The sequence below is a fragment of the Magallana gigas genome, chromosome 8 (assembly GCF_963853765.1).
Source record: "Magallana gigas chromosome 8, xbMagGiga1.1, whole genome shotgun sequence".
Classification (NCBI taxonomy): domain Eukaryota; kingdom Metazoa; phylum Mollusca; class Bivalvia; order Ostreida; family Ostreidae; genus Magallana; species Magallana gigas.
The window spans coordinates 20,169,439-20,196,546 of record NC_088860.1 but is presented as its reverse complement, the minus strand read 5'-3'; the positions used below and the strand labels follow the sequence as shown (position 1 = coordinate 20,196,546).

The window sequence follows — 27,108 nt, the reverse complement described above, 5'->3', positions numbered from 1 at the left end:
CCTTGAAAAATAACATCGACCACTAATCTTTTTAACCTTGACCTTCATTTGTGTGAAGGTCAAAATGGCAGTGAACCTGAGAACGGATCTAAGCCTTCATCATGCATGCAGTTTTGTTGCATGACTTTTATATGCACGTACTCTAGCATGGTTCAACACATCGAACAAGGTGATCATAGAAAGTTAAGGGGAAACCATGATTGACCTTCAGCTGTAGCCTTGAACTTGAAAAAATAAACTTATACCTGTTTCAAAATCTTAGACTGCGTCTGATCTATCGTACTGCAGTAGGATGTTTTCGGCGCAAAATATTAACATATCGGTTCAGAGCTACTTTGATAAAGAAAATTGAAGTAAACCAGTTATATTGAGGGATTTTCTAAACGAAAAGTTGAAATTTGCAATATGCTAAAAAGTCTTAGAGGAAATTGTGTGTGTTTAGGTTTTTTCTGTCGAACTTTTGATTATAATAAAAAGTATCTAATGATGCTTACATTTATTTATCTGAAAAACAAACTCGAAGGTTTGAGGTCCGTTTTCCTTGTTATAATAAGATATCAAAGTCAAAATCCCATATGCATATGAAAAAGTGGGTTCATTTTGAATTTCCTTTTTTTAATTTTAAATAGTTTCAAGAGAAATTTGTTTGAATATCGATACATGTTAAAAAAGAAAAAAAAGTCTCATGATACACATGTGCTTTTGCAATGGAAAAGTCTGTACAACGTGGTTTTCAGATCTCTATATTAAAAGATTTTCTTATTATTTTATATTCTTTAACATGCAAGGTCTTGTATCTCTCTAAAAATATGTAATGATATATAAGAATAATTATAGAAATTCGTCAACATAAACAACCTTTCGGCAATTAAAAATCTAACTGCTTATTTAATCATTTATAATGAATATAAAATAATAAATTATTTTTCACTAAAGTAATCAAATAATAATTATCAACATAATAAAAATGTTTTTATTTTTTGTATATATATTTCTAAACAAAATTTGTCAAAAGATTATTATATTAAGATTAATATTCCCCGGAATGTACTAGAAAGTGTTTCATACTGTATTCTTTAATTTTTCGTGAAAGGGCAGATCACTCTAATTCAACAAAAATTCATCAAAGGCAATATTATCATTACTCGCTTTATTATTCTCGTATTCTTTCATTTATTAAATGTAGAGAATTCAGAAAGTTTTCATGATGGATCCTGATATACTAGTGATTGCATTTACATATACTAGTATGTATTGTACATGTTAAAGCTATACACGCTATAATTTGCGTCAATTTTGAATAAAGGGGAAAATGTTTGTGTTTGATTACTAATAAAAGTTACCTTTATGCTGTTAATTATAATGCTCAATTCGATCACGTAACAAATATATCAAATATTAAACAATAAAAAATATTTATTTTCCTGCCAGGAAAGTAATGCCTCCTCGTGAATATCAATCTATCACGTGATAGCGACAGCTAAATTTAGCCTATCATACCAAAACTGGTGAAGGGTCAACATCTTCATAATTGTGATAGTTTCACAAAGGAAAGGATATTTTCAGTAAAGCATAAATTTGTCCGATATACGAGTGCAAACAAAAGAAAAAAATACAAGCCTGTGAGTAGATATGAATACTTCCTTTAAAAAAATGACGTAGACCTGTGTTTTTCCCCTGTGTGCTATTTATAGATCCTATAAGTGTTAATGCAGAATTAAGGGTATCGTGAATGACAAACGTATTTTACTCATTATACATGTATGTATTTCAAATTAACAACTGTTAAGCATATTAAAAATCAAGTTGGATATTTAATTAGGCAAACAATAACGACCACCTAGTTCTCCGCGGACATGCGCAATGAGGTCGGTTTGCTCTTCCTTCATCAATATTCATAAAAAGGTATATTTTCCTGGCAGGAAAATAAACAATTAAAAATCTATATCTTTGTAACGAGATGGAATTCACCATTGTAATTTAAAGATCAAGGATAACTTTTATAAGTAGACAAACACATGCGTTTTCGCTGTCATTCAAAATTGACGTAAATTATAGCGTGTATAGCTTTAACATCAAATGTATATTTTGAAATCATTTTCTGATTTTCTGTTCATTTTTAAATTTAACCTACTATACAGTAAATACATTTACAAACACTAGCATGTATTGTACATGTTAACATCCAATTTATATTGCGAAATCTTTCTCTGATTTTTGTGCATTTTTTATTTAATATGGTGATCTTCTTTAATCATGTCGAAATTTGCTTTGAAAATATTACCGATTCACATGTATGCAATACATGATAATATTTTTAAAGAGGAATATATGACATATCTTACCCTCTAAAACATAGAACAATTCCTCCTCTTTCTCGTTCCAGATCTTGTACGTATTTGCTGACCCGCATCCTCCTAGAGTAAGAAACATTACCTCGGTGCACAATGCATTTACTTATTTGAATAGTCTAAATACTACATAGTATACATTTATTTGGTTTAACATTAACATGTATATTCTGCTTTTGTTATTGTATGCCAACACAATTGATGATATCAATAGGTGGATAAATTAGTAAATCAATGTCATAACATTTAATTTGGACGAGAACCACTTTAATTTGGACAACGAGAGCCAAAAACTCATTGGTAATTACATATAATCCTGATCTTCCTCATTTTTCCCCTATCGTCTTTATTTGAGTTATCAAGCACGACAAGAAGACAGAACAAAGATGTAGGAGTACGAGTAATATTGATATATTCCAAAACACTCACTAATGGGTATCCATTTCATCTGATCTCGTTGAAATAATATACTTCTAATTTTATATTCATAAATAATTAATCCACGACAACCGATTTTGTTTCACTTAACAATAGGAGCATTTAGATAACTTTAAGACAACTTTTAAAAATACATTGATATATGTATTTTGCATCATAAAATAAGGGACCCACCTCTTAAATCAGTCTCCATCTGCTGTCGGACATAAACGAATCCTTTGCCGGTCAGTCCCTCCAGCCCGGGGGGTGGGTCTAGTCGTGGGTTGATGGACTTCCTTCTCAGGGAGCGGACGGACTGTCTCCTCTTCTGCATGTCGGTCAGGGCGTCGGTGGAGGACGACCCCGCGAGGGAAGAGCCTGACCCCAGGGGCTGCTGTAGAATGACCGACTGGCGGGCACCTTGCGACATCCTATGTTTTTCCTGTTGGATAATTGTTGATAGTCGGGATAATTATGGCTCCATGTTGTCTCTCCGAATTTGACACAGACAGATATGAAAAGATAAATGTTCTATCTTTTAAGGGTTTTCGTATATGTACAGTGTATTTCAGAAAGATTTGTGACATATCCAAGGTGCGAGCGAAGTTTACTTCAAAGAATGTATCTAGCTGAATTGAACAGTGGGCAATGAAAAGAGAAGATTATTTGAATGTCCTTTAAGCTTTGGCGAGTTTTGGAACGGGACGGTTTTCACACCATAAAATGCTAGGATTTGTGAAAACTCCATAAAAACGATTTGTCTGTTTATGTGCTATGTTTAGAACTGCAGATGCATTGTAACATGAACGACCACAGAATACAATGTCCCTAATCGTTAGACACGGTGAATATATGTATGTATAGCTAAAATCTAATATTAGATATTGATAAAATGTTTCTATGAAATATATTCTTATGTCAAAATATTGGGACTTAGAATAAATGTATTATAACAACCAAGGATTGCATTATAAAAGTAGTTCGTCCATTGGAGTAGGTTACTTACTACTGTAAATATCCAATCAAACAACACAAGGGAGCAATGTTTATAACGTGTTTAGATCATACCATAGATCTAATTTGTCAGCTGATATGATATGACTGTTAAACTGTGTGTTATTTCTACAAGGGATACACAATTTTCATATGGGTGAGGGCACAAATCTTCATTTACTAAAACTAAGGATCAAAATTTAATCGACACAGGAGAAATGACTATCTAGCTTCAAATTAGTCCAAATTTGTTCTCGCTTATATCATTATAAAAATGAAACACATATAAGGGCGTTGATATTTATTACATAGATGAACCACAATATGTAACTACTCATCGAATTACAGAATTCATTAACCACACATTCATGCCCTGATTTGAAATGAAGCATTTTAGAATGCCAAATTTCCAAATCGGATCTATAATGGGCATTTCTTTGTTTATTTAACAGAATGGATTTTTTTCTGGAACAAACTAAAAATGTATAAAGACCAGGCATGAAACGGGCCTTCCAGATAATAATATGCAAAGTTTATCAATTTTGTTTAAAAAAAAATTAATTACCAATCCAATAATTTAATCGTATTGATTTATTTGATTATTCTTATGCACGGGCCATGCTTAATGGTTCGGTAAAAATACAAAGTCCTAATGTCAACTTATAAATTTTGAATTGTGAGAAAAAATATATATTTTACACTAAGGTAGTATACATCTGTAAAAAAATATATATATTGAATTGTGCAGGATAAGAATAATGTATATGTGTAATATAAATTTACACATAAAAAATAAAAGCACACAAAATTAAATAAAACATCACCACCCTTTCCATAATTTTAATTCTTCATTTACATATAAACAGAAGCTGTCTATTCTTTTACTATTCTCACGGTTTTTGTAAAAGGATGTAGTAAATATACAGCCCCATGAATAGACAACAAAAAAATTTCCAGAATTACTTTTTTAATTGGTTATAAACACCGTGCCGGATAATTATGCCAGTGCCAAGGTGGCATTTTTGCACCCGTTTAAGCTGCATATATCGAAAAATTCAAATATGCCATATGATAGACCATTGCTTAAAGAGTTAACAACCACCTTTGTTATTATTGTATCTCACCTGTCAGGTGAGATATTTACCTTTCAAAAATAAATTCCTATAGGAAAATAATTTTTCCCATAGGAAAAACAATATTCCTATAGGTAATTTGAAATATCCTATCGGAATACAAGAACTTCCTATAGGAATTTCAATTCCGATAGGATTTGATCAAAACCGATAGGAAAACTTACTATCCTATAGGAAAACTACATGTCTGAATCAAATTCCTACAGGAAATACCATTCTCCTATAGGAAATATAATTCCTATAGGACTTTTAAAAAATCCTATAGGATTGTCAATATTTCCTGTAGGAGAATCAATTCTCCTATGGGAATTATCATTTTCCGATGGGATATTAATTTTTAAAGGTAAATATCTCACCTGTCAGGTGAAACACACTAAAAACAAAAGTGGTTTTATACTTTCTAGACACTGGTTTATCATTTGGTATACATGGATTTTTCCGAAACTGCATCTTAAGCGGGTGCAAAAATGCCACCTTGGCACTGGCATAATTATCCAGCACAGTGTTTATAATAATTGTTTACCTGATGTGAACTCGCTGGACCTTTTATGTCAATATTACTCGTCCGTGACACTCGTGTCACGTGACATATATTTCGATAAGCGTGTTCGACGTGACTTTATATGCTATTTACCATCATTTACAAGAATACATTATTTGTAAGTTGTATCAAAGGATTTCATTTCTGATTGCTAATTTTCTCCTTAACTGGTGAGAATTTGACGATTTTGGAAGCATGGGAAGGATAGCGTCAGAAACCAGAACGAAATTCATTGTTACTGTCACTGTTGTTTTAGTGTACAAAATCATCAATAATGCGTCACTCATTGCAATAAAAAACGACCAAAGCTATCAACACTAACTAGGATGTGCCATATATACCATTTCCTCTTGTTTTAAAGTTATCAAAAACATACTAGTAGATTTTCTACAATTCGTTTTGTAAAAAGTGGTCGTTTTCATATATTTAGTGATACCGTCCTGTGAAAGTGAGTTAACTATTAAAACATTGGACAGCGCTTGAGAATAAAATACGATATCCCTTTGATAAGAGGAATAACTCTGACTGGAAAATCAGTCTCTTGCTTATATTTATAGTTAGCATCAGTTTAATTGGTTATCATTCAGGTACATAGCACCAGGGGGCCAGGTGGGGGCTGCCCCCCCCCCCCAACTCTTTAACACTGCAAAGATTTTTCTGAAGTTTAGGTACAAAAAAAATGAATTACCATGGAGCCCCCCCCCCCGTTTGGAAACCTTGTTGAACATGTTAAAAATTGAATTGAAAACAAGAAAATGAACAATTACGTGAAATTAAAGTTATACTATCCATCCCCACCCCACAGATTTGGATGATTTTCTTGAATATTGGGATATGTTCTTTTTTCCTTTTTTTTTATTTTGCTTGTCAAGAATTCTTGGATGGACCTGCCCTCCCCCTCCCCACTCATTTTCAAAAACGATGTTACATACCTGGCATTTACAAATTTAAACATTTCAGGTGGTAAAAGAGACGCAAACAGCATATTCATACGTATATAAATTAATTGATTCATCATCTTAATTATGTCAATCCATTCCTCCTCGGCCTCCCCATTATTTTTTCCTTATTTTTCCTTTTATTATAATATCACACAGCAAACGAGGATTCGTTTTTTTTATTCACAAAAACCGTGGCTTGCGACGATGACAAATTCCCTGCCTTGTTCGCTTTAAAAAATAAAAAGAAGTTTTGACATAGTCCCCTATCTGGCAATCTCGTGAAAACGAGATTTGGCGCCATCTTGGTTTATTTAGAGAAAAGAGGCAGAGGAAATGTCGGCGAACTCGCTCAACTTCCAATAATTAGTCATACACTTCAGTTATAAGTAAGTACGATCTTAATTCAATTGCTAGACAATATTACATTTTGTTTAGTCAGTAAGATTGGGACTTGTATTTTTCTATTTATAGAAAAAACTAACTCGGAAGAAGTTAATGAAGTACGATACTTCGTAACTGGCTTTGTGTATATACAGTACACACAGAGCTTAGAAAGATGCGGTGTATACGCTTAGTGACATGGTACTATTGATAAAGAACTTTGATTACTGAAATTGTCTTCTAAAAATCTTGGTGGTTTGATAGTAAAAAATCTCTATAGTTTACTGATACTTGCGCAAAAGCCGACACTCAAAAGTTTAAAAAAGTGTCCAAGTACGTCAGATTTACCAGAAGCTATATTACAAAGTTAGATCCTCAAAGATGAAGGAGATTTAGGGGATGGGCAGTCTCTGGAATGAATTGGTACATTTATTAAAATATTACATTTGTACATATTTAATGAAAGTTATATCAAAATTACTATACTCTGACCCAAGATATTTATGCAGCAGTGAGCACATTCTCATAAATCATGTGATATTCATAAATACTTCAGGGTTCAAACAATGTTCATTCAATAGTTTAAAAAAATCCAAAGATTTCTGTTTTGAAATGACCCCTCTATCTTGTCAGGTTTTAATACAGGGCAAAAAATGAAGTCTATGAAGATATCATGAAAGTACCCCAGATGATAACATTAAATAATTGTGCAAAGTTTCTTGAGTATTTCAGTATACATGGAAAATCGATGTCAACATTTCTCATTTTAAATCTACGTAAGAAATTTGTTTTTCATTACAATGGGAAAAAGTCATTTCGTTGGGTAAAACAAAATGACAGGTCAAAGAAGAAATCTTGAATTTCTTTCCTTTCATTGATTTCATTTGTAAATGATTGAAAGGTATGTTAAATCTGGTTAAATATCATCAAAAACTGATGGTGTAACTGGATGGGAGAATAATGACAGACCTGACTGGAATTCTAATTTCAGTCCCCTTGAATCTCTAGTCAGTACTGAGGTGCTCTACCAACTGAGTTATCTCTAAACGGTGCTATTCAAACTGGTCTGAGACTAACCATCACTTTTCTTCCCCTGTAAGTGAACTTCGTCATCAAAGATCACCCCAGGCTCTTAAAGTCTTTTCCCTGGCAGGAGTTAATCTGTGTTGTTCATGGCACCAATGTAACAGGATGGGTGAAATAATGACCACCAGACTGGGCCTCCTGAATCTATAGTCAGGTGCTCTACCAACTGAGCTATCTATAGCGCCAGTATTTGAACCAGTCTGACAGTCACAATGGAAACAATAACTTAAGACAGTATCAAGACTTTATTAATTAAATAAACAAATTTCTAAAGTTTTGGAATGAATAATTTGACACTTGTACAATGATGGGTTCCAATGTCACAGTACTTCCCATTTTCTTATTGTGGTATCAGAATCTGCCATTTTGAAGGTAGGGGTGATAAAAAGAGGGGGAACTTGATTCATCATGATATCAATGAAGCTATAAGAGTCAAGCCTTCCACTATTTATGCATAGTTTGACACACACAAAGCTAAAAATTGAGCAGTGTGATAACAAGGTATCAAAGGTGTTGTGTTTTTATGGGTTGTGCAAAACTTCCTTAAAAGCGTTTATAAAGTAAACCTTGCCTGTGGTAATCATTACCGATATTAAGTGTTGTTTTTGTAGAACCTCCTTTTAGAAGATTGATACTTTTATAGTTATACAAATGTACATGTAAGCTTATATAACTATACGATCTAGTAAAAGAAATATTTCCATATTTTGAAATGTTCTCATTTCGCCACTCAGTGTCTAGTGATTTCTTATCATTTATATCTAAAACATTATCCTTCAGCATAATATGACTTGGAATTTGTGTGAATATACATAAAAAAAACATCTTTACCAGGAAGTATTCATTAATTCATCGCATGATTTTGTTGTGTGTTTGTGCCTATGTCTTCAAAACATTAACAGAATTATTCATATGTTAAATATCACGGAAATTTGATGGAAGTACGATATTGCACAATATGATTTGCAAGTGTCAAGCGATATTATTAATTATATTAAGCTGTCTATGTTTTCTTCCTATATGACCCTCGAATGTTGTTACAACTAAAAGTTATAACTTCAGTTGGAAATAAACTTAATATGTTAGACAAAATTAACATAAATGAAATGGTTATGTATGGTACTTTATAGTTACCAGGGCTGCATGCTTATGTGTATTGTTTTGATACATGTAAGTATTTCTAGATTTTGTAAAAAAAAGTTAATAATGTTCAGGAATGAGGTAAGTTTTTGAAGTTTTGGTTTCATTAACTTGTTAGTATAGAACCTTTTATTTCTATTTGATGGTTGAAATTACTCTGGTTGTCCTTAAAAGGGGTCAATATGGCTGGCCTAAAGAATTAAGAGATTGTTGTGTGTGCAGTAAGAATGGAGCCAAGTTAAAAAATCTTAAGAAGAACAGGTGCATTATCATAATGTTAAAATGAAAATAAAGTTAATAAAACAGAGAATAAGGAAATGACCCATTGGTCATATCAAATCTTTTAGTTGAACATGTTCTTTTTTTAGTAAGGTGGATTGCTTTGGGAATGGGGTTGGAGGGGGGGAAGGGGTATGAAATCATAATGTTGACCTTTGTAATTGACCCACATTTTACCCAGTTTCTCAGGTAAGCAGTTTATGTTTAAACTATTAGATAAATTTAGGCTTATCACATTCTTTAAAGTATAATCTATTTTACTGGGTAAAAGAAAATAAGGAGTTTCCAAAAAAAAAATTCCTATATCTTAATGCCCTCTCGTAAACTACAAGCAAAACTTTCAGTTAATGCGGCATATCATCTGTAGGCTAGATGGTCTGCAGAATAGAGAGATGAGTCATACCTATTGATCAGGTTCCCTGCGATTGGAAACTGTGCCACTAGACAAAGGATAAGTTCTGCTGTAGCTAATTGCATAATGGGAGGGACCTTTACTTAAACTGCCATACAGTCCATTTGGGCGACAATGGTTAAGTTTTATGGGCTTTATTGAACATGTGTGATTTAGTCTTGAAAAAAAAATCATGTTTTTTTGTGATTTGGAAAAAACTCTCATTTTTTGGAAGGCAAAAGTATGGCCTAAGTTTTTCATGAAATATACTAAGAACCATATTGCTTGTTATGATGATTTTTTTGAAAGGATTGATAATCTATTTTCTGAAGAAAATTTTTTTAACACAATAAAAAAATATGAGGATTAGCATATCAGATTATTTTGTGGAAAAATGAAAATAAAAACCAAACACCGCCCAGTATTCTGTAGACTAATCACTAGTGTTATCCGTAACTCAGGGGGCTTATTGGTACATAAAGTCAAGATTTCACAAAAATCTTGGAACACTACTACACTAGCAGCTCAAGATCAATGATAACGACTCATCAATAATGTGCACTGCTCCAGGAGGATGACTCATTCTCTCTCAGCTTTTTTTTTTTTTATATTGCTGATCTTATTTACATTGGCAGAGAGCTCAAACTACTACACAAAAGTGATGGTAGGAATGCAGGCTGGGTCAAGAAGTTTGACCACAAACGCAGGGGTCGTTTGACTTTTTTCACAAAAAAAAAATTGCTACCTTTTACGGTTTACCAGGTATACAGACGAACCTGTTCCTGTTTGTTGTTCATAAGGATTTAACACAGTTACCGGTACAAGTGCATTATAAATTTCTCACAGTGCGTGTGTGTGTGGTTATTTTTTTTTTTTTTTAACTTTCTTTATATGAATTTCAATTATTGTGGGAATTTAACACGGTGGTTGGTTTTTGAGCGGTGTTCTTTAATGCATTTAGGATGACAAGAGGATGGGCAGTTTTAATTGTGTTTGATCGTGTCATAGCGTTATAAACTTGTCAAGAGAAAAAAGGTCTCATTGCAGCAATCAACATTAACATTCCTCAGACTTTACTACAAGTAACAGAAAAAGTGCACAAGTTTCAGGTTTGTTTTTACATGATCCAATTGGCATTGATTGGATTTTTCTGTTTGGATACAAGAATTCTTGGTAGAATTTTTCTTTTTTTTCACAAGGTAAAGCGGATGTTGTATTGTAAAGCAATAAGAATGTAATTTTTTGGTCATCTAAGACTATGACAAACTTTGTATTTCTTTAATGATTGAGGTAAAAAAAAAAAAGTAGATCCCAATAAAAACAACATAATCAGCCTCTGTGAGTGATAGAAGTCTAGAGAGACATGATTCATTGTATTGATTCCATGTCGTAAAGTTATCGAGAGCTTCATTAAGCACACTAAAGGTTCTCTTGTGTTATCATTAATTTTAGGAAAAATTATGGAATATATGAAATCAATATTTAAGATTGGTTGGGTGGAAGAATGGGGGTATAAACAATTAAGGAGTTTTGATTTCCTCAGGCAGGAGAGTATAATTGGAGATATGACACAATGTCTGAATGATTCGTCATAATGTATTATTATTATTATTATTAAACTGAGTCATATTATCTGTGTATTTTTACAGAAGTCCTTGCTGTTGAGGCCATTGATGCCTGTGGGGTGTTGATGAGTGGAGAGTGAGAGCTTACCCTGACCATGTCGGACAGCTTCGATGAGGGGGAGAAGCCCCCCGCCCCTCCCGTCAGGCACACGAGCACCATGAGGTCAGTAGCTACATTTATATAGCGACAGAGTCCGTATTTAGGTATATAATGTGTGTAGTTCATGATGTCATCAATTTGGTCAATGTTTAAATGATTTAAAAAAAAACAGGGAATAGTTTCAAATAGAGTTCAAAGTCATAATATCCAGAAACTTTCACACATTTTTGCCATCGTTCATTTTTATTTATACATGAATTCGGAAAACTAATAATTGGTGATGCTATACAGTAAAGGATCTGCCAAAGTTCTGGTTTTTATTCCTATAACAGATGGTAAATTGTTTACATTGTATGTAGACTATATTGTTTTACATCTTTTTCTGTATAATGTTTAAGCATTTATTATTTATTTATTTATTAAAATTAATTTGATTAATTCATTAATGTAAGTTTAATATTTTTAACTGGGAATTTTATGAGGTGACACTTAATTGTTTTAAAGGAAAGGGGGATGGGAGGGTGGTGATCTAGTAAAGAAGGAAATTTGATGTGAATTTTGAGGGATTGGTTGACTGTATCATAGAGGAAATCCAGTTTTGATTGTTGCTATTCATGGTTCTTTCATGACTAGGCTATTTGCAAGTATATAAAATGAATCGTTAACATGACAAAATAACTAGAGTATCTATATCAGGAACACTAATAATTGATGATGCCAGAGGAAAGGATTACCGGTATATAGAGCCAGAGTTGGTGCCAAAGTACCGATTCTGTGGGAAAAAACAAGCAATCGGACCTGTTTGTGTGTGTTGTATAGGTTGTTTATTAGTACACTTGGTAACCCTCCAGTGTCTACTTAGAAGTACCGTTGTAGACATTGTTTGGGGGTGAATAAATCATCTTGGTGCATGACTGTGGTTTCTGATGTGGGTGGAAATGTGTCTGACTCCATGCAATAAAATCTGTAAATGTATTCTTTAAATATGTATGTAGCCTTGAATAAGATTTGAGTGAGGTTAAATTGTTTTAAAAATGAGGCAAGGGTTTGGGGGGTAGGACGTGGAAAAAAAGGGGTTAAATTTGTTTCGTTATACCAGAACATGGATACTTAAAGTTTGAGTAAATTTGGGAAGAGGGAGGGGGTTGGTAATGTATTATTTTGGATGTCAGCTTTTTCGCATTGCAAAACAGCTGTTCTTTAAGATCCAGGAAGTTCTTGTTTATTATTCATTTGCTACTGTTGTCATTCCTCTGGTTTTTTCAGGTCACTTGGTTAAATGAATGCAAGGGTGGTAAAATTTATATGCATTACCAGTACATGTAAAAACACATAAACAAAACATTCATTTACTCTCGTAAAGTTCCACTCTCTTGTTGTTTACAAAGGAAACATTGTACACCCTTGTGAGTGCTGTGTGCGATTGGGAGCAGACTTTTATCTCCAACGTCAGGATGAATATGAAAAGCGTTTACAATTGGATAATAGATACCTCTCTATCGTAGATAATTTTTTCAATGCAGCTATGCCAGGAATGCGGTGTGTCTAGAACAGATGCACACTCCAGTGGCAGAGGAACCCCTGTAGACATCTTGATAAACCTAATTGCTCAGAAAATCAAGTGCTGTCTTGAATTATGGGAAGTCATTTTCACTGCAGGCCCAAACATTTGAATTTTATGTTTCACAGACATGCAGTAAATTGTATAGCAGTTTTCAAAAAATTTAGTTCAGTATAATTCCTGCACACATCCCCCCCCCCAGTGAAATATGTTTGTTGTTTCTAAAAGGCATGATAAATATAGCTCCCACGATAAAAACACATTTCTTTTGCTTTGTTATTAATTGATGAAGACTCTGCAGATCTTGTCTTAAAGTCCATTAAATCATATATAAATGGTGCACAAGCTATTACGAGAGTTAAGAAAGAGAGAAAGTGTGACTTGTGAAATATATGTATACCCTCTGCAACTTTTGAGGGGATTTGAAGTGGTTATTGGGGATTATTTATAAACACAGGGTGTTAATGGTGTGGTTTCGTTTGTTTTTCAGGGATGGAAATTTGCCACAAGAAAATAAACCACTGCCAAAGGAACCTGATGAAAGAAAAAAGACAAAAACTCCCAAAAGTAAGGTTCTGTCTCTCCGTGACATCAGTCGGTGTTTTGTCTCTGAAATATTATAAGTAGGTACAATAGTATTGAAAATTTGAGTTTCTGTAGTTTATTGTACTCTGAGAATGGATGTAAAATGCTATCATTCCTTGAAATTTTATTACCTATGTTAATACTCAAAACATTTTGTAATAAAAATGAAATTAAGTTGAAAAAAGGGGGAAAATTGTGAAGCATATATTAGATATATTTCCAGATTTAGGGGAATTTTTTCCTTTTTTTAATGGGGGGAGGGGAGCCATCTGTTGTAGGACACACAGCAGATCCCCTGTTATAAATGTGTAAAGAAACACAACATTTATACACACCAGGGAAATGGCAGAAAACCATGCCTGGAACATGCAGAGTTGGAGGTTTTTCTCTAATAATCAGGATAAAGGTTTTTTAACTGCATGTGAATGAACTTTATGGTTTTTTCTGATGCAGAGATGGCAATCAAAACACAGATCTTTAACCTTTGCACATCAACAGCTGAAGCGATGCTGACATTGATGGAGAAATGAAGGTGTTTTTTGGGGGGTAGGGTTGATTGCCTCCAAACAAACTCAAGTGCATTTTATTCATGCAATTCTTCTGTACATTTTATGGCTATACCATGTACCATTCTTTCATCAAACCTGCGTACTTAGAGACTGCATTAATACAGTTACATTTTGATATGAGTGGTAGGGAGCTCATTTTGATGTGTGGGTTTGGATCACAGATGCTTTCTTCTGAGAGGGTTGTAGAATGTTTAAAGTCTTTCCTGTTTATTTTACATTCATTGCCTCTAGCTTTGCTATTAGCAGTGCCGGCTTTCTCATTGGGCTGATTGGCACCATGTACACACTTCAGATAACACCAATGGGGTGACAAATGTTTGTGCTCCAGAAAAGCTAGAAACAAGAAATACCAGGCATGCCAAAGCCTTGATATGCTGTCTCCATCCAATATATTGTTTATATATCCCTATGGCTGGGGGTAGCCACACAGGTTTTTATATTAATGGCTTTAGAAGTAGTTCAGGTTTTTATTTTCTTCTTTTTCCTCTTCTGTCTCTTTCTGTTTTTGTAGAATTCGAGTGGGCGACATTGTCTAAAAATTCCAAGACATTTCACAGAATGCTTGATGGAGTTGTGATTTTTTTCCCCCCGTTTAGTCCTTAGCATATGTGGGTTCCTGTCAACTTGTTCACAAACTGCTCTGATTGGGATAATTATTATATCACAGTAGTTCATCTGCCTCTGTCAATTGCTCCCCCTCTCTCTCCCTCTCTATCTCGGCTGTGCAATAATCAAGTTGTCCCCTTCCTGTTCTTGTTAATACAATTTAGAGAAGTTCAACTGCACTACTAGTGTGAAAGAGAGAGAGAGAAAGAGAGAGAGAATATATTGGAAGCATTTGGATTTACCTAGATTTTTGATAATAACAGAATGTGGATGTGTTCAATTGCAATGCTTAGTTGTGGGTATTGTTGGAATTTCGAAAAACATTTCATGAGCTTGGAATAACTCAATTTTATTGATAATCATGAGTGAGAAGAAGAGATCCAGTTTGTCCCAGGCTTTTAACACTCTTCAGAGGAGAATGAGTGGAGGATCTAACAGACTCTCAGGTTTGGACTTTTGGAATGGATGCATGAGAATCAAATGACTTTGACATTGATCTATGTATGACTTTTACAGAGATGTAAATGTGTATCGTGTTTCCATATAATGCCTTGTATTAGGTCAGGAGGCTATTATTAGCCCTAGTTTTCTTACTGTTGTCATTTTTCATCCTCTAAAATCTGAAAGTTTGGATCATGCAATTTTGTTCAAGAGAAAAATAAAAGACCAAAAAGCTTCTCAAAAGTGATACAGAGTCCATAGCAGCATCGATCATCTATTGGTGTATCATATGTACTGCTGCAAATCCATATCACACAGATGCTGAACCAGCGTATTGCATATGCAAAAATCTTGTAGCTATGACTAAGTTATGTAAAAAATCTCTTGTAAAAGATATAGAATTGCACAATCAATGTGGGTTTTTTCGAGGGGTGTATGAACTGGTATTAAACTTCAGGACAGAGATGCTTTTGGACCTCTCATTGTAGCATGGACTTCTCAATTTACCAGTAGCTATTTGGATAATTAATGTTCGGTTTTACTTGCAGGTTCAAATTCTAAAAAATTAAAAGAAAATGAGAAGCCAATCATTTCCAATCCCTCCAACTTTGAGCACACAGTACATGTGGGCTTTGATCCCCACACTGGAGAATTCACAGTAAGTATGGCATGAAAGTTGTCAAAATGCGTAAAATTACATGGATTTGTAAAATGCGTAAATTGACATAATTTCAGGTTGTTTTTCTTTTGCAAATTAAGAGTCTGGTTTTTTTTTAATGGTTGATATTTATATATATAGAGTTGTTAGCATAACTAGACCAGATGGAAAATGTTATAATGTGTGTTTAATTAATGTCTCTAATTTAGTTAGAAGAGAAAGATGAAAGTCCTCTCGTTAATGCCTTTAAGAGTGTAACGGCACTGTCAAAGGGTGAAAGTGAATGTATCTCAAGAAATATTTTTCAAGGCAGAAAAGCCAAGTGGGGCAGTTTGTGTGTCAAGAGTCTGAAAACAAGGGTGGGGAAGCAATGTCTTTGTTCTGATAGAGGGAGGCCTTAATTACCAGTACTGGAGATGTCAAGTGCTGGATTAGACAAGAAAAATGTCATAATTGGCAGGACTAGGAGGGAATAAAATCTTGAACAGAAGTGCTAACCTACTAAAACACATTGACGCTTGTATTTGTGTGTGTGTATGTACACAACTTAGGGTTGAATGTTTACTGAACAAAATTTGTGAATTAATTTAGTTAAAAACGTGTAAAAGGTACCAGCTAAATTGGTTTTTTTTCCTCTTTGTGGGAATTCAAATCATTTTTATTTTAATGAGAGTTTGGACCAACTTAATTTGATTTCTTTTCTTCCCTATTTTTAACTGTAAGAACAAAATGGAAGTATTAACAAAGCATAAAAAATGAAAACATTAGTTGTTACATGTACGGCATGGAATTTGCAAGTATGTTAACTCACTCAGACAGTATTAATTGGCACAGTAAAACCAAGTTGGGCAATCAAGATGACAACAAATTCATGCTAACAGCAAAGCCACATTCCCATATTCTTAATAAACACATTTGGATATATGATGAATCAAAATTTACTCATCATTGGCACTTCAGTTCACATGTAACCATATTTGACTGTATGAAAATACCATATTCATCAATATTTGTGCCTCATCTTTCCCTTTGTTGTAGATAAAATGAATGGGAAGCTGTTTACACTCCTTTGCCATCACTAATCCTCCACCATCTTTTCTTTCTACAGGGGATGCCCGAGTCATGGGCCAAACTTCTGTCTCAGTCCAACATCTCCAAGATGGAGCAGAAGAAGAATCCACAGGCCGTGCTGGACGTGCTGAATTACTACGATGCTACAAATAAAGAACAACAGGAACCGAAGATGAAATATATGACCAACATTAAACCGCCCAGTAAGTGATCACAGACTCTCGGAGGGATCGGTCAAAGAGGGGGTCGTGGAAAAGGGGTGTTCAAATATTCAGTGTTTTATTTCTTTAATTGATAAAAGTTCACTAAAAAAAGGAAATTTTATCTTATTTTCAGTGATAGTGAAATTTTACACAGTTTATAAAGGAGAAAAAGAAATCCAATTTTTTTATTCCACATTGAGGGTTAATTCTTTAGGCATGAAAGCTTGCTGATAAAATGCAAAATAATATGTGAAAAATGGTGTTATTATCATTGAAAATTACAGTGGTATCATATTTAATGATAAAATGATTAAAAATGAATCCAGCTTGCTTTGGTTAATCTATATATAAATGATATAAAAAAAGAACAGATACACCCAGGAATATAAATGAGTCATTGCTTTCTAGTTATGTAATGTTATGGTTTAGTGAAATATTTAAGGAAATAAGGAAACTGAAGATTAAAAACCAGCCTTTCCGTCTTTTTCTAGGTGCCGATTCCATGCGTCCCACCCTCTCCGACAAGTTCTCTAACAATGTGGTCATCTCACCTGTAAGTGAAATATAGTTATGGCATTGTCTGATAAATGTTGCTTGTATCATTTGACTTTCGATGATGGAAAATTATCGTGGCCATTTTTATACCACATATATCCCTGTGAGAAGAATACTGCAGGAGAAGAAATATTTTTAATGAGGATTCAATTTCGTTATTTTCATTGGCAGAATTTATCAGCGAAATTAAATTCATGACAAATTTTGAACCCGGGTATTCATAAATACAGAGTTAATACGTAATACATTTAGAGATTACAATAGGAGGAAATGAAATCCCAGTGAAATTGTATTTGGTTTAAAAACAACGAAATTTTAACCCAACAAATATATATGCTCCTTCAGTAAATGTGTATAAAGATACTGAAAAATAAACAAATTTTAAAGCAAAATATTGGGATTTTTTCTTAATTAAATAATAGTTTATCACAAAAGAAGCCAGCTCTTGAATTTTACAGTAGATCTTCGCAATTTGTTGACCACCCAGCCTCCTTAACTGATGTTCATTTTTTGCTTTCGACAGCAGAAGGTGGAACAAGCCACCCATGCTTCTGAAGAAGAGGAAGAGGAGGCACCCCCTCCAGTGGCCACCCGGCCCGACAAAACAAAGTCAATTGTAAGTCCCCTTCCTACATGTTCTAACACCACCTCACCCTCTCCATCTTGAGAGAGAGAGAGAGAGGGGGGGGGGGTACAAGACAAAAATACAGCTGTCAGTTTAAGAAGCCCTGCAATAAGTTAGGTAAACTTATCAAGCAAAATACCTGTCTGTACTTTGTTAATACATGATTTTTTACTGTCAAAACAATTTAGGGAAGTCCTTTGGTATTGTTACATGTAACAGGTATTCTGGATAAGTATTAAGCTGATAAGGTTTAAGACATTTTAATAGAACTCTTCTTATTTTTCAGTATACAAAGCCAATTGAGATAGAAGAGAAGACAAATGGTGCTATTGCTACAAATAAAAATGATAAACCCAAGAAACGCAAAATGACAGATGAAGAAATTCTGGAAAAATTACGAACAATTGTTACCATTGGTGATCCAAATAGGAAATATACAAAGATGGAGAAAATTGGACAAGGGTAGGTGTCACTATATATAAAAGAGTTATGTTACTTCATATGGTTATTTGGAGGAAAAAATGCTTTGTTTGAAAGGTCATTATTGCCTTTCTTGAATGCTTTAGAAACATGGGAATCAAAAGTACAAGATCAATGTTAGATTTAAGACAAAAATCTTCTGTTGTGTTTTCTTTTACATGTAATGACAACATTCTGATTTTATAAAGCAATATTTTTGCATCCATGAATTTAAAATTTTCGGAAACACGTACGATCCATCTTCAGATTCCTTCAAATCCTATGTTGACTTACCTCAGTACTTTTGTATCTCTGAAATTTTGTTTTTGTCTTTTGCAGTGCATCAGGAACTGTGTATATTGCAATAGAAGTAGCTACTGGGAGGGAGGTAGCCATTAAAACAATGAACTTATCTCAGCAACCAAAGAAAGAACTGATTATCAATGAAATTCTAGTGATGCGGGAAAACCAGAATCCCAATATTGTGAATTATCTGGACAGTTATTTGGTGGGAGAGGAATTATGGGTAGGTGCAGTAGTGTGTAGTACATGTACTAAAAACTTGCATTTTTTATTGAATGCATGTTAAGGTACTGTGAAAATGTTGTGAATAAATTTCTGATGCACGATATTCAATGCACAAATTGCACTGCAAAATAATATGTGAAAACTGCGTTAAATTAAGGCAAAAGAATTTCTCAGAAAATTATAGTGGAAAGTGGTAAAAGATTTACCAGTATATCAACAGTACAAAGACTTTGTGTAAAATTAATAGGAATGTTGACCATATCTTGTTAATTTATCAACAATATTAAAAATGTTCACAGTAAGTCTCGGGTAAGAACATGTCCATGTTTTGTTCTATGTGATGAGAGAACATGATTCTCTCATGTTAAAAATCAGTGGAAAAAGGTATATGTCAAGTACTGGTACTTTAGTGTGAAATTTATTAATAAGAGGAAAAAATTCGTCCAATATACTGCTAGTGTTTTCTATCAGGTGCATAATTTTCGTCCCTGTTTGTACATGTACCTGGTACTCATGAAACAGCAAAGATTTCAGGACATTCTTGTCAACCCTAGGCCTTGATAATCTGAGTTTTGAATGCGACAAAATTAATTTTTTAATGAGTCCAGGAAACAAGATACTGGGGTCATTACTCATTAGATTAAAATCAACAGATGTAATGATCGATAGAAATTTTGTCTGTGACAGTTTTATGTTTGTTGAGTCATTATTGTAAAGGAAACTTTTTTTCAGCATTTAAATAAGTAATAGAACATTTTGCGCACAGAGGTCTCATAAGTTTACTGAGAGTGGAGAAAATGGTTTTATTTGCTTGGGTCCCGCCGTTTACCAAGTTTCCTTAAGTCAATTCTCGGCCTCAAGTCTGAGTATTGACCTCAAGTTTATGCACTTTCCTCTAAAGGATTTGAGTTGAGGAATGAGTTGAGGGATGTTAAATTGTTGGTGACGGTGGAGCCAGGTGGGTATGTTTTTCTGAGACCAGTCAGAGTTTTATATGACATCAGAGTTGTTCAGTACCAGGAACCAGATACAACAGGATGAGATTATTTTTCCAATTAATATCTCTGTATATTTACGGCACACTTTCTATTTCTATGAGATAATTGCTCCATATGAGTCTTTCTGGGTCAAATTAGTCATGTGAGCTCTTGTTTTATGCCTGTTTTGGTTATTTAGCTAATTGATATGATGTAATACTTAAAATACATGTAAATTGATTATCACATTTTTTCCTTGTATATTTAATAATCTATATTACAGTTTGTAAATTGATCCCCTAATGCTTTTAAGGTGGTATGAGACGTCTGTCAATGTGAAATAAAAGTACAATTTAATCAAAATAATTTAAATGGTTTAGAATTTTCAAATTTTACACTATTCTTGAGCAAAAAATATGTTTTAAAATTTTTTTGAAAGTTAAAAAATTATAAAAAGCTCCAGCATGATTCAAATTCATGACTTGCAGATTCGTAGTTAGTGCTCTAAACCATTCTGCTATGCTGTTAAGTAACAGATTTGGGAAAGAAAAAATATATCAAATTTTGCTTTAATTTATTAGGGTTTTTTTTATAATAAGTACGCCACAACATAGAAGTTACCCATTCTTACTTTAACTTTGACTGTTTAGTTGGAAAATGTGTTTTAAATCACTATAATTATTATTATTCTTTTGTATATGGAAGGATTTACAAGCTAAGATTTCTAAAATACTTTCCTTGGGCTCTGTGACGTTCTAATCGCAAGTCAACATGATTAGAATAGATACAGCAAAGCAATGCGAGGATTTGTTTTATGATGCTTTTGTTTTTCTTGATTAAAGTGTTTGGAATTCCCAAGACAAGCTGCAAACTAGGCTATACAAAATAAGTGAAAATGCATACTTACTGTATAAACTAAGCAAGATGAATAATAGCTAAGCAATGGAGCAAAGGGGGGAACGATGTGTTGTAACCCTCTTAGTCAGACAATGTATATCCTTTAAGTTAATACATCTCAACAAGCTGAACATGAGTTATGACCCTTTTGTTTGTTTACACAGGTTGTCATGGAATACTTAGCGGGAGGATCTCTAACAGATGTTGTCACCGAAACATGTATGGACGAAGGACAGATTGCAGCTGTTTGTAGAGAGGTAATTTTCCTAAAAAAAAAAACACAGTATAAATTTTTTACAAAAATTTGATTTTCTTATAAAGGAATGAAGGGATTTCAAATTGGATTTTTCATTTTGGGATAAAATTCATATTTTGTTACACCTGGTGGACGTAGAATGCATAGTATATGTATGACACAGGCTTGGGGTAATGCTAAATGTAATGGTAATGCATTGTAATGCATTACATGTTTTCAAAGTAATGCTAGTAATGTGTAATGCCACAAAATTAGCATTACAAGTAATGGTAATGTAATGCATTACTTTCCAAAATCTAGTGTAATGCTGGCATTACATGGCATTACTTTGCATTACTATGCTTATTTATGCATGTTCACTTTTAAAAATGTGATAAGTAAATGAATAGCTGAAATTGTATTTGATTAAAATTATTTTAAAGAAGAAAGAAATAATTCTTTAGATAAAAATGTTTTAGTTGTATTATAAAAAAGATTTTTAAAAAGTTCATTTTATTAAAATATAATATTACTAGATATAACAACACAATTCCATTACATTTTAAGAGTGTTGTTATTAAGAGTGTGAAATCATTTAAACAATTTACTCCAATTAGTTTTCTTGTCAATAAAGAATGTGTCAACGACACTATGCCCCCAGGATAATCTAAGTATCAAAACAATCTATTGTTATAAGAAGTGCTAAACGCCCATATCCCCTTCCCTTGACAATGTCCCAATAGAATAGAGGACAGACATGCACCCTTAAATACAAAATGAATGCACTGTCCATCCATGATGAAAATCAAAATCACTTCCAATATTATAACCAATTTGAAAGTAATATCTCTCTCTCTCTCTCTCTCTCTCTCTCTCTCTCTCTCTCTATTGTATATTTAAGTGCATTAGTTTGCACTGATATAAAATAAAAAATTCATGTAATTTTCTATTATTGCACCTAATATATATCCTAAGATAAAGATTGCAAAAAAGTTTTTCAGGCACAGCTTCCACTGCTCATGTAGAACGAGTATTTAGTATATTCAAACCTAACAGGATGCAGTTAAAAGCTGAACCCTTTGAAACTTTAATGATCATAAAGTGCAACAGCAATCTATAAAGAAATCTGATTACGATATATTAAGAAATATTACTGGGAAAAACCCTCTGTTTATAAATTAATAGAATTAAGTGTCCAAAATTATAAAGATTTGTGTAATCTAGGGAAATATCTGTATTTAGCTTTTAATAACAGCAACGTTGTATCATAATTTGTTTTCTGTTAAGCATGTTCTTCTGTGTCTCTATTTCATACCTGACATTGTACCATGTCAAATGTCTATAAATTCATGTATTAATTTACTAATTATGTGGTATGTTGTTCATAATGCCATAAGATGATTATATATTGAGTAAATAAAGAATGAATCTTGTATAAGTCGTAAACTTTGAACCTGATACTGATCATGAACATGTAGATATGTTAAAGTGTGTTTTAAAGAATTTGAAACATTTGCAAAAACTCTTTATTTAGCTTTACTTTTTTAAAACAAAGTAATGGTAATGGTAATGCATTACTTTACTCATGTAATGGTAATGTAATGCATTACTTCAAGAAATTAAGTAATGGTAATGGTAATTTAATGCCAAAATTCATGAAGTAATGGTAATGTAATGCATTACTTTACAATGTAATTCGCCCCAAGCCTGGTATGACATTTACATTTATGTACATATATTTACATCTCCCATGTATAATTTCCTCTTTTTCTTACGGAAAAATATAGTCAATTCATAGCTCTATAGAAACAGCCAAACTGAAATTTACACGCCCCATTTATCGATTGGTCGAAATCTACAGCAGCTGAAAGTGACAGGAATGAAATTGACACGCCCTGTTTATCGATTGGTCTGAATCTACAGCGACCTAAGTAAACTCACGGACTGCACGAAATAATCATGATGATGCCAGACTCAAAGTCTCACAAGAGACGATTTGGCTGTTTCTTTTAGCTAACGTACTTATGCACATTAACAGTAATTAAGTAAATTTTACTAACTTTTCATAATCAATTTATTAATTAGTTAAAGAAAGATGTTAATATAAACAATAAAATGCTTTCTTTGATGATTCATGTGGGTTATGAAGGTAGCGATCATTGCAGGAAAAATTAACATAACCCGCTAACGCGGGTTATGTATTTTTCCTGCAATGTCGCTACCTTCATATCCCGAATGAATCACCAAAGAAAGCATTTTATTGTTTAAATAATTTGATCATGTGTATTGTATACTATACTACACAATGGAAAAATTAATGAGATAAATTTGGCATGTTTTTTACACAGATTACGAAATCTGAAAATGTGAATCTGATATCAATTATCTGAATATATTTGTAATGAATAGAAGCAGGCTATTTTGTACATGTACATTGATTTCTTATCTCTTCCAGTGTTTGCAAGCTTTAGAATTTTTACATGAGAATCAAGTCATCCATCGAGACATCAAAAGTGACAATATCCTGCTGGGAATGGATGGCAGTGTCAAACTCAGTATGTGAATGTATAAGCCCTGTCAAAGAGTTGAATTCTTACTTTGTACCCAGTCAAAGAGTTGAATTCTTAACTTATACCCAGTCAAAAAGTTGAATTCTTACTTTGTACCTTGTCAAAGAGTTGAATTCTTACTTTGTACCCAGTCAGAGAGTTTAATTTTACTTTGTACAAAGGCAGAGAGTTAAATTACTTTGAACCAGGTTAAATAGTTGAAAATTTACTTTGTACCCAATCAAAAGTAGAACCATTCAGAGAGTTGAAAATTTACTTTGTATGTAATCAAAAAGTTGAATTTTTACCTTGTTACCAGTCAAACTGTTGAATTTTTACTTCGAAACCCATTATGATTTTTTTCTGAGCATGTTCATTTTTCTTTACAGCCGACTTTGGTTTTTGTGCTCAGTTATCTCCTGAACAAAGCAAAAGGTCCACAATGGTTGGAACACCATATTGGATGGCTCCAGAGGTCGTCACAAGGTGAGAATCAAAGATTGTTTATCCAACAGTTTGTAGATAGTGTGATGTTTTTAAGCATATGCAGTCTCCAATAAGGATGAAATTTTCTTGCTGTGAAATTTTGTTAATGTTCCTTCTTATTGAGCATGAATAACTGAAAAGGCAAGTATTATAAAAAAAAAAGTGAAATTTATAAATGGATATGTCCTCTGCTGTTTGAATACTCTGTTATTTTATAGTGCAAGTCTAAAATGTACTTGTAAGCATAGACAATTTATTTCATTGCAGGAAACAGTACGGTCCAAAAGTTGATATCTGGAGTTTAGGTGTTATGGCCATAGAAATGATTGAGGGAGAACCACCATATCTTAATGAAAATCCCTTAAGGGTAGGTCACTGCTTCCATTTTCATTCCCCTGAAATTAAAGGCAGTAAGCAGTTCTTTCCCTCATTCTGTTGCAAACATTTGAGATGAAAACTTTATAATTTTGTTCCTAAATGTTGGAAACATCATAAAGAAGGGGTTAAATGTGGTGGTCGGGCTTGGTAGCATAGTGCTGAGCATCCGCTAATATTTCTGTAATGATTACTGTAAAATACCATACTGGTATTTGTCATGTTAAGTTTGTCAGAGATTTAGGGACCTTAGTCTGGGAAAATGAATGACTTTGTAAGGCTCTTATTAAACGATACTTATTACAGGTACATGTATAAAACATTTCAAATTTGATTCAATGCTAAAAAGCTTTTTATAGATGGAAAGAGATTTGATAATGCCTCTGAGTTTTTTCCCCTATTTTCACCATAAACTGAGTTCCACACAATCCTTACACAGCCTTCTTTTCCTTGATATCCTTAGCACCTAGGGCATGAAATACATCAAATGCTTGTGTATGATGTAATGTTTCGATGAAACAGTTTATAGTTTTTCAATTTTCCTTACAGGCACTGTATCTCATAGCAACCAATGGTAAACCAGAAATCAAAGAAAAACACAAACTCTCCCCTGTCTTCCAAGATCTCCTTGATAAATGCCTGGAGGTGGACGTAGAAAAAAGAGCTTCAGCTTCAGAACTTTTAAAGGTAATGCCAGAAAATAGTAAAAAAAAAATCTGCTCTTTTATGAGTTTTAAAATACACTGTGAAATGAAAAGAAATTTACTAGTGATATTGAAGAACAGTCAATTTAGTTTATCAAGAAAAATCACGTATTTTGTGGATTTACATGTATTTGGAGTGCACAAAAATATTAGTACCGGTACATTATAAAAGTTTGACGGGTTGTTTTCCATCTTTTTTTTCAGCATCCCTTCCTTCGGTTAGCAAAGCCACTGGCCAATTTACAGCCACTCATACTAGCTGCCAAAGAAGCTCAAAAAGGACACTGAACAAGTTCATATTATGCAATATCTCTGTGTTTATAAGGTAAAAAACCCTTTTAGAAATATTCTTTTGATCTGAATTTCAAGTTTTAAAACACTGAGAAAATCTTAATACAGTAAAACACAGTTATAGCAAACATGCTAATAATAAATTGATGCTTATAGACTGTAATGAAAATCACTTTGCTGTCAGTTACAGTGACTTTATAACATGTTATAAACTTGAGGAAAATAAAAAATTACGCTTAAAGCAAAGTAAAATAGCCCTTTCCATGGCACTGCATATAAGTGTTTCCTACTGTACAAGATAAGGTGAAATGCACATTAAACTGAAATGCTTCAGACTTTTTAGGTGTAGATTGATAATTTCTTGGAAGTTTTTTGTGAAGTTTATGTAAACCTTTTGTTTGATTTCTTGAGACTTTTGATTTGAGTTGTTTTATACAATGTGTCTTATTTTCTTTTACACAGGTTGTATAACTGATCTGTTGGAAGAACAGTGCGTGAATGGAGAAACTACAATGAGAGGGAACTGGCTCTTCTTTCTTTTTTCTCAGAATCGTAATATAAGGGACCTGATTACATGAAGTCTTTCAGTAACACTGCTTCTGACTGCCTGAGTGATGAATGTGTTATAGCTTTACTTGTCTTCAAGCCTGCTAGTTAACAATACTGGACAGACCCCATACGACCCTCCTTCATTCTTCTCGGCTACATTGTGATATTGGTGACCTAAAGCTCTCAATTTTTAACAACATTTATATGTGTGTAAGAAACATAAAACAAGTCATAGCAATAATTTTTATCATTATTCATTAGTAGCTTTAATGTTTATTTTTCGTTTTATTATTGGTTTGATAATTTATCGTACATTTTTCTTTACATTATTTTTGAATTATCATCTTTTTCATGAAAAATTATGTTTTTGAACTAAATGTACTGATATTCATTTTGTAGAGACACAATCTCAAAAAGATTTGAAGTAAATCTTTTGAATGAATATGTTGCATGTCATAGTTTGATAGTGATTATGATCAAGAGGAAAACTAAAAACATTCAAGTCTGTAGACAGCTATATAGCTAAAAGCTGATATTAGAAATCTTTGTTCATAGAATGATCATCATGCTATTTAAACACAGCTGCCATTTATAAATTGTAATTGACTGAAAATTTTGTGGAAAAAAAAGTCAAGTCGTTTCATTTGGTATCCATGTGGTTGTGATTCTATTACATATTTTCTATGCATATGACATAGTGACTTGTATGACATAGTGACATGTATGTCAAATGTATGACACAGCTGTCAAATCAAATGGATGTATTGAAAAATATTAGAATGTGCTTGTAACTGAAAGCTCTTTTA

At 33.2% G+C, this 27,108-nt stretch overlaps 2 protein-coding genes across 8 annotated transcripts in view; one reads left to right on the top strand and one right to left on the bottom strand.

Annotated features, from left to right (window-relative positions):
• The window catches only part of LOC105329607 (phospholipid scramblase 1), an 18,086-nt gene extending 10,087 nt beyond the window's left edge, over positions 1 to 7,999 (bottom strand). For 2 of the 3 annotated variants that reach the window (XM_066070228.1, XM_011430917.4), the window contains exons 1-2: positions 2,964 to 4,153; positions 2,346 to 2,417 (exon numbers count right to left, since the gene is read on the bottom strand). In XM_066070228.1, coding sequence (XP_065926300.1) covers positions 2,346 to 2,417; positions 2,964 to 3,198 — 307 coding nt within the window. In that variant the 5' untranslated portion in view covers positions 3,199 to 4,153. Of the gene's footprint in view, positions 1 to 2,345; positions 2,418 to 2,963; positions 4,154 to 7,726 lie in introns of those variants that run through there. The other variant, XM_066070229.1, reaches the window with a different exon arrangement.
• On the top strand, positions 6,620 to 27,108 carry LOC105329587 (serine/threonine-protein kinase PAK 3). 5 transcript variants are annotated; one of them, XM_011430897.4, is made up of 16 exons: positions 6,620 to 6,762; positions 11,303 to 11,441; positions 13,430 to 13,506; positions 15,689 to 15,798; positions 16,907 to 17,072; positions 17,564 to 17,625; positions 18,154 to 18,243; positions 18,539 to 18,714; positions 19,051 to 19,237; positions 21,278 to 21,370; positions 23,804 to 23,903; positions 24,287 to 24,383; positions 24,651 to 24,750; positions 25,308 to 25,445; positions 25,667 to 25,787; positions 26,216 to 27,108. In XM_011430897.4, the coding sequence occupies exons 2-15, from the start codon at positions 11,374 to 11,376 to the stop codon at positions 25,748 to 25,750; spliced, it is 1,548 nt and encodes a 515-aa protein (XP_011429199.1). In that variant the 5' UTR covers positions 6,620 to 6,762; positions 11,303 to 11,373; the 3' UTR covers positions 25,751 to 25,787; positions 26,216 to 27,108. The 5 variants fall into 5 exon arrangements, with proteins under 5 accessions (XP_011429199.1, XP_011429186.1, XP_034327958.1 ...); XM_011430884.4 differs by having other exon boundaries at positions 18,151 to 18,243; XM_034472067.2 differs by lacking the exon at positions 6,620 to 6,762 and adding an exon at positions 10,328 to 10,471 and having other exon boundaries at positions 18,151 to 18,243.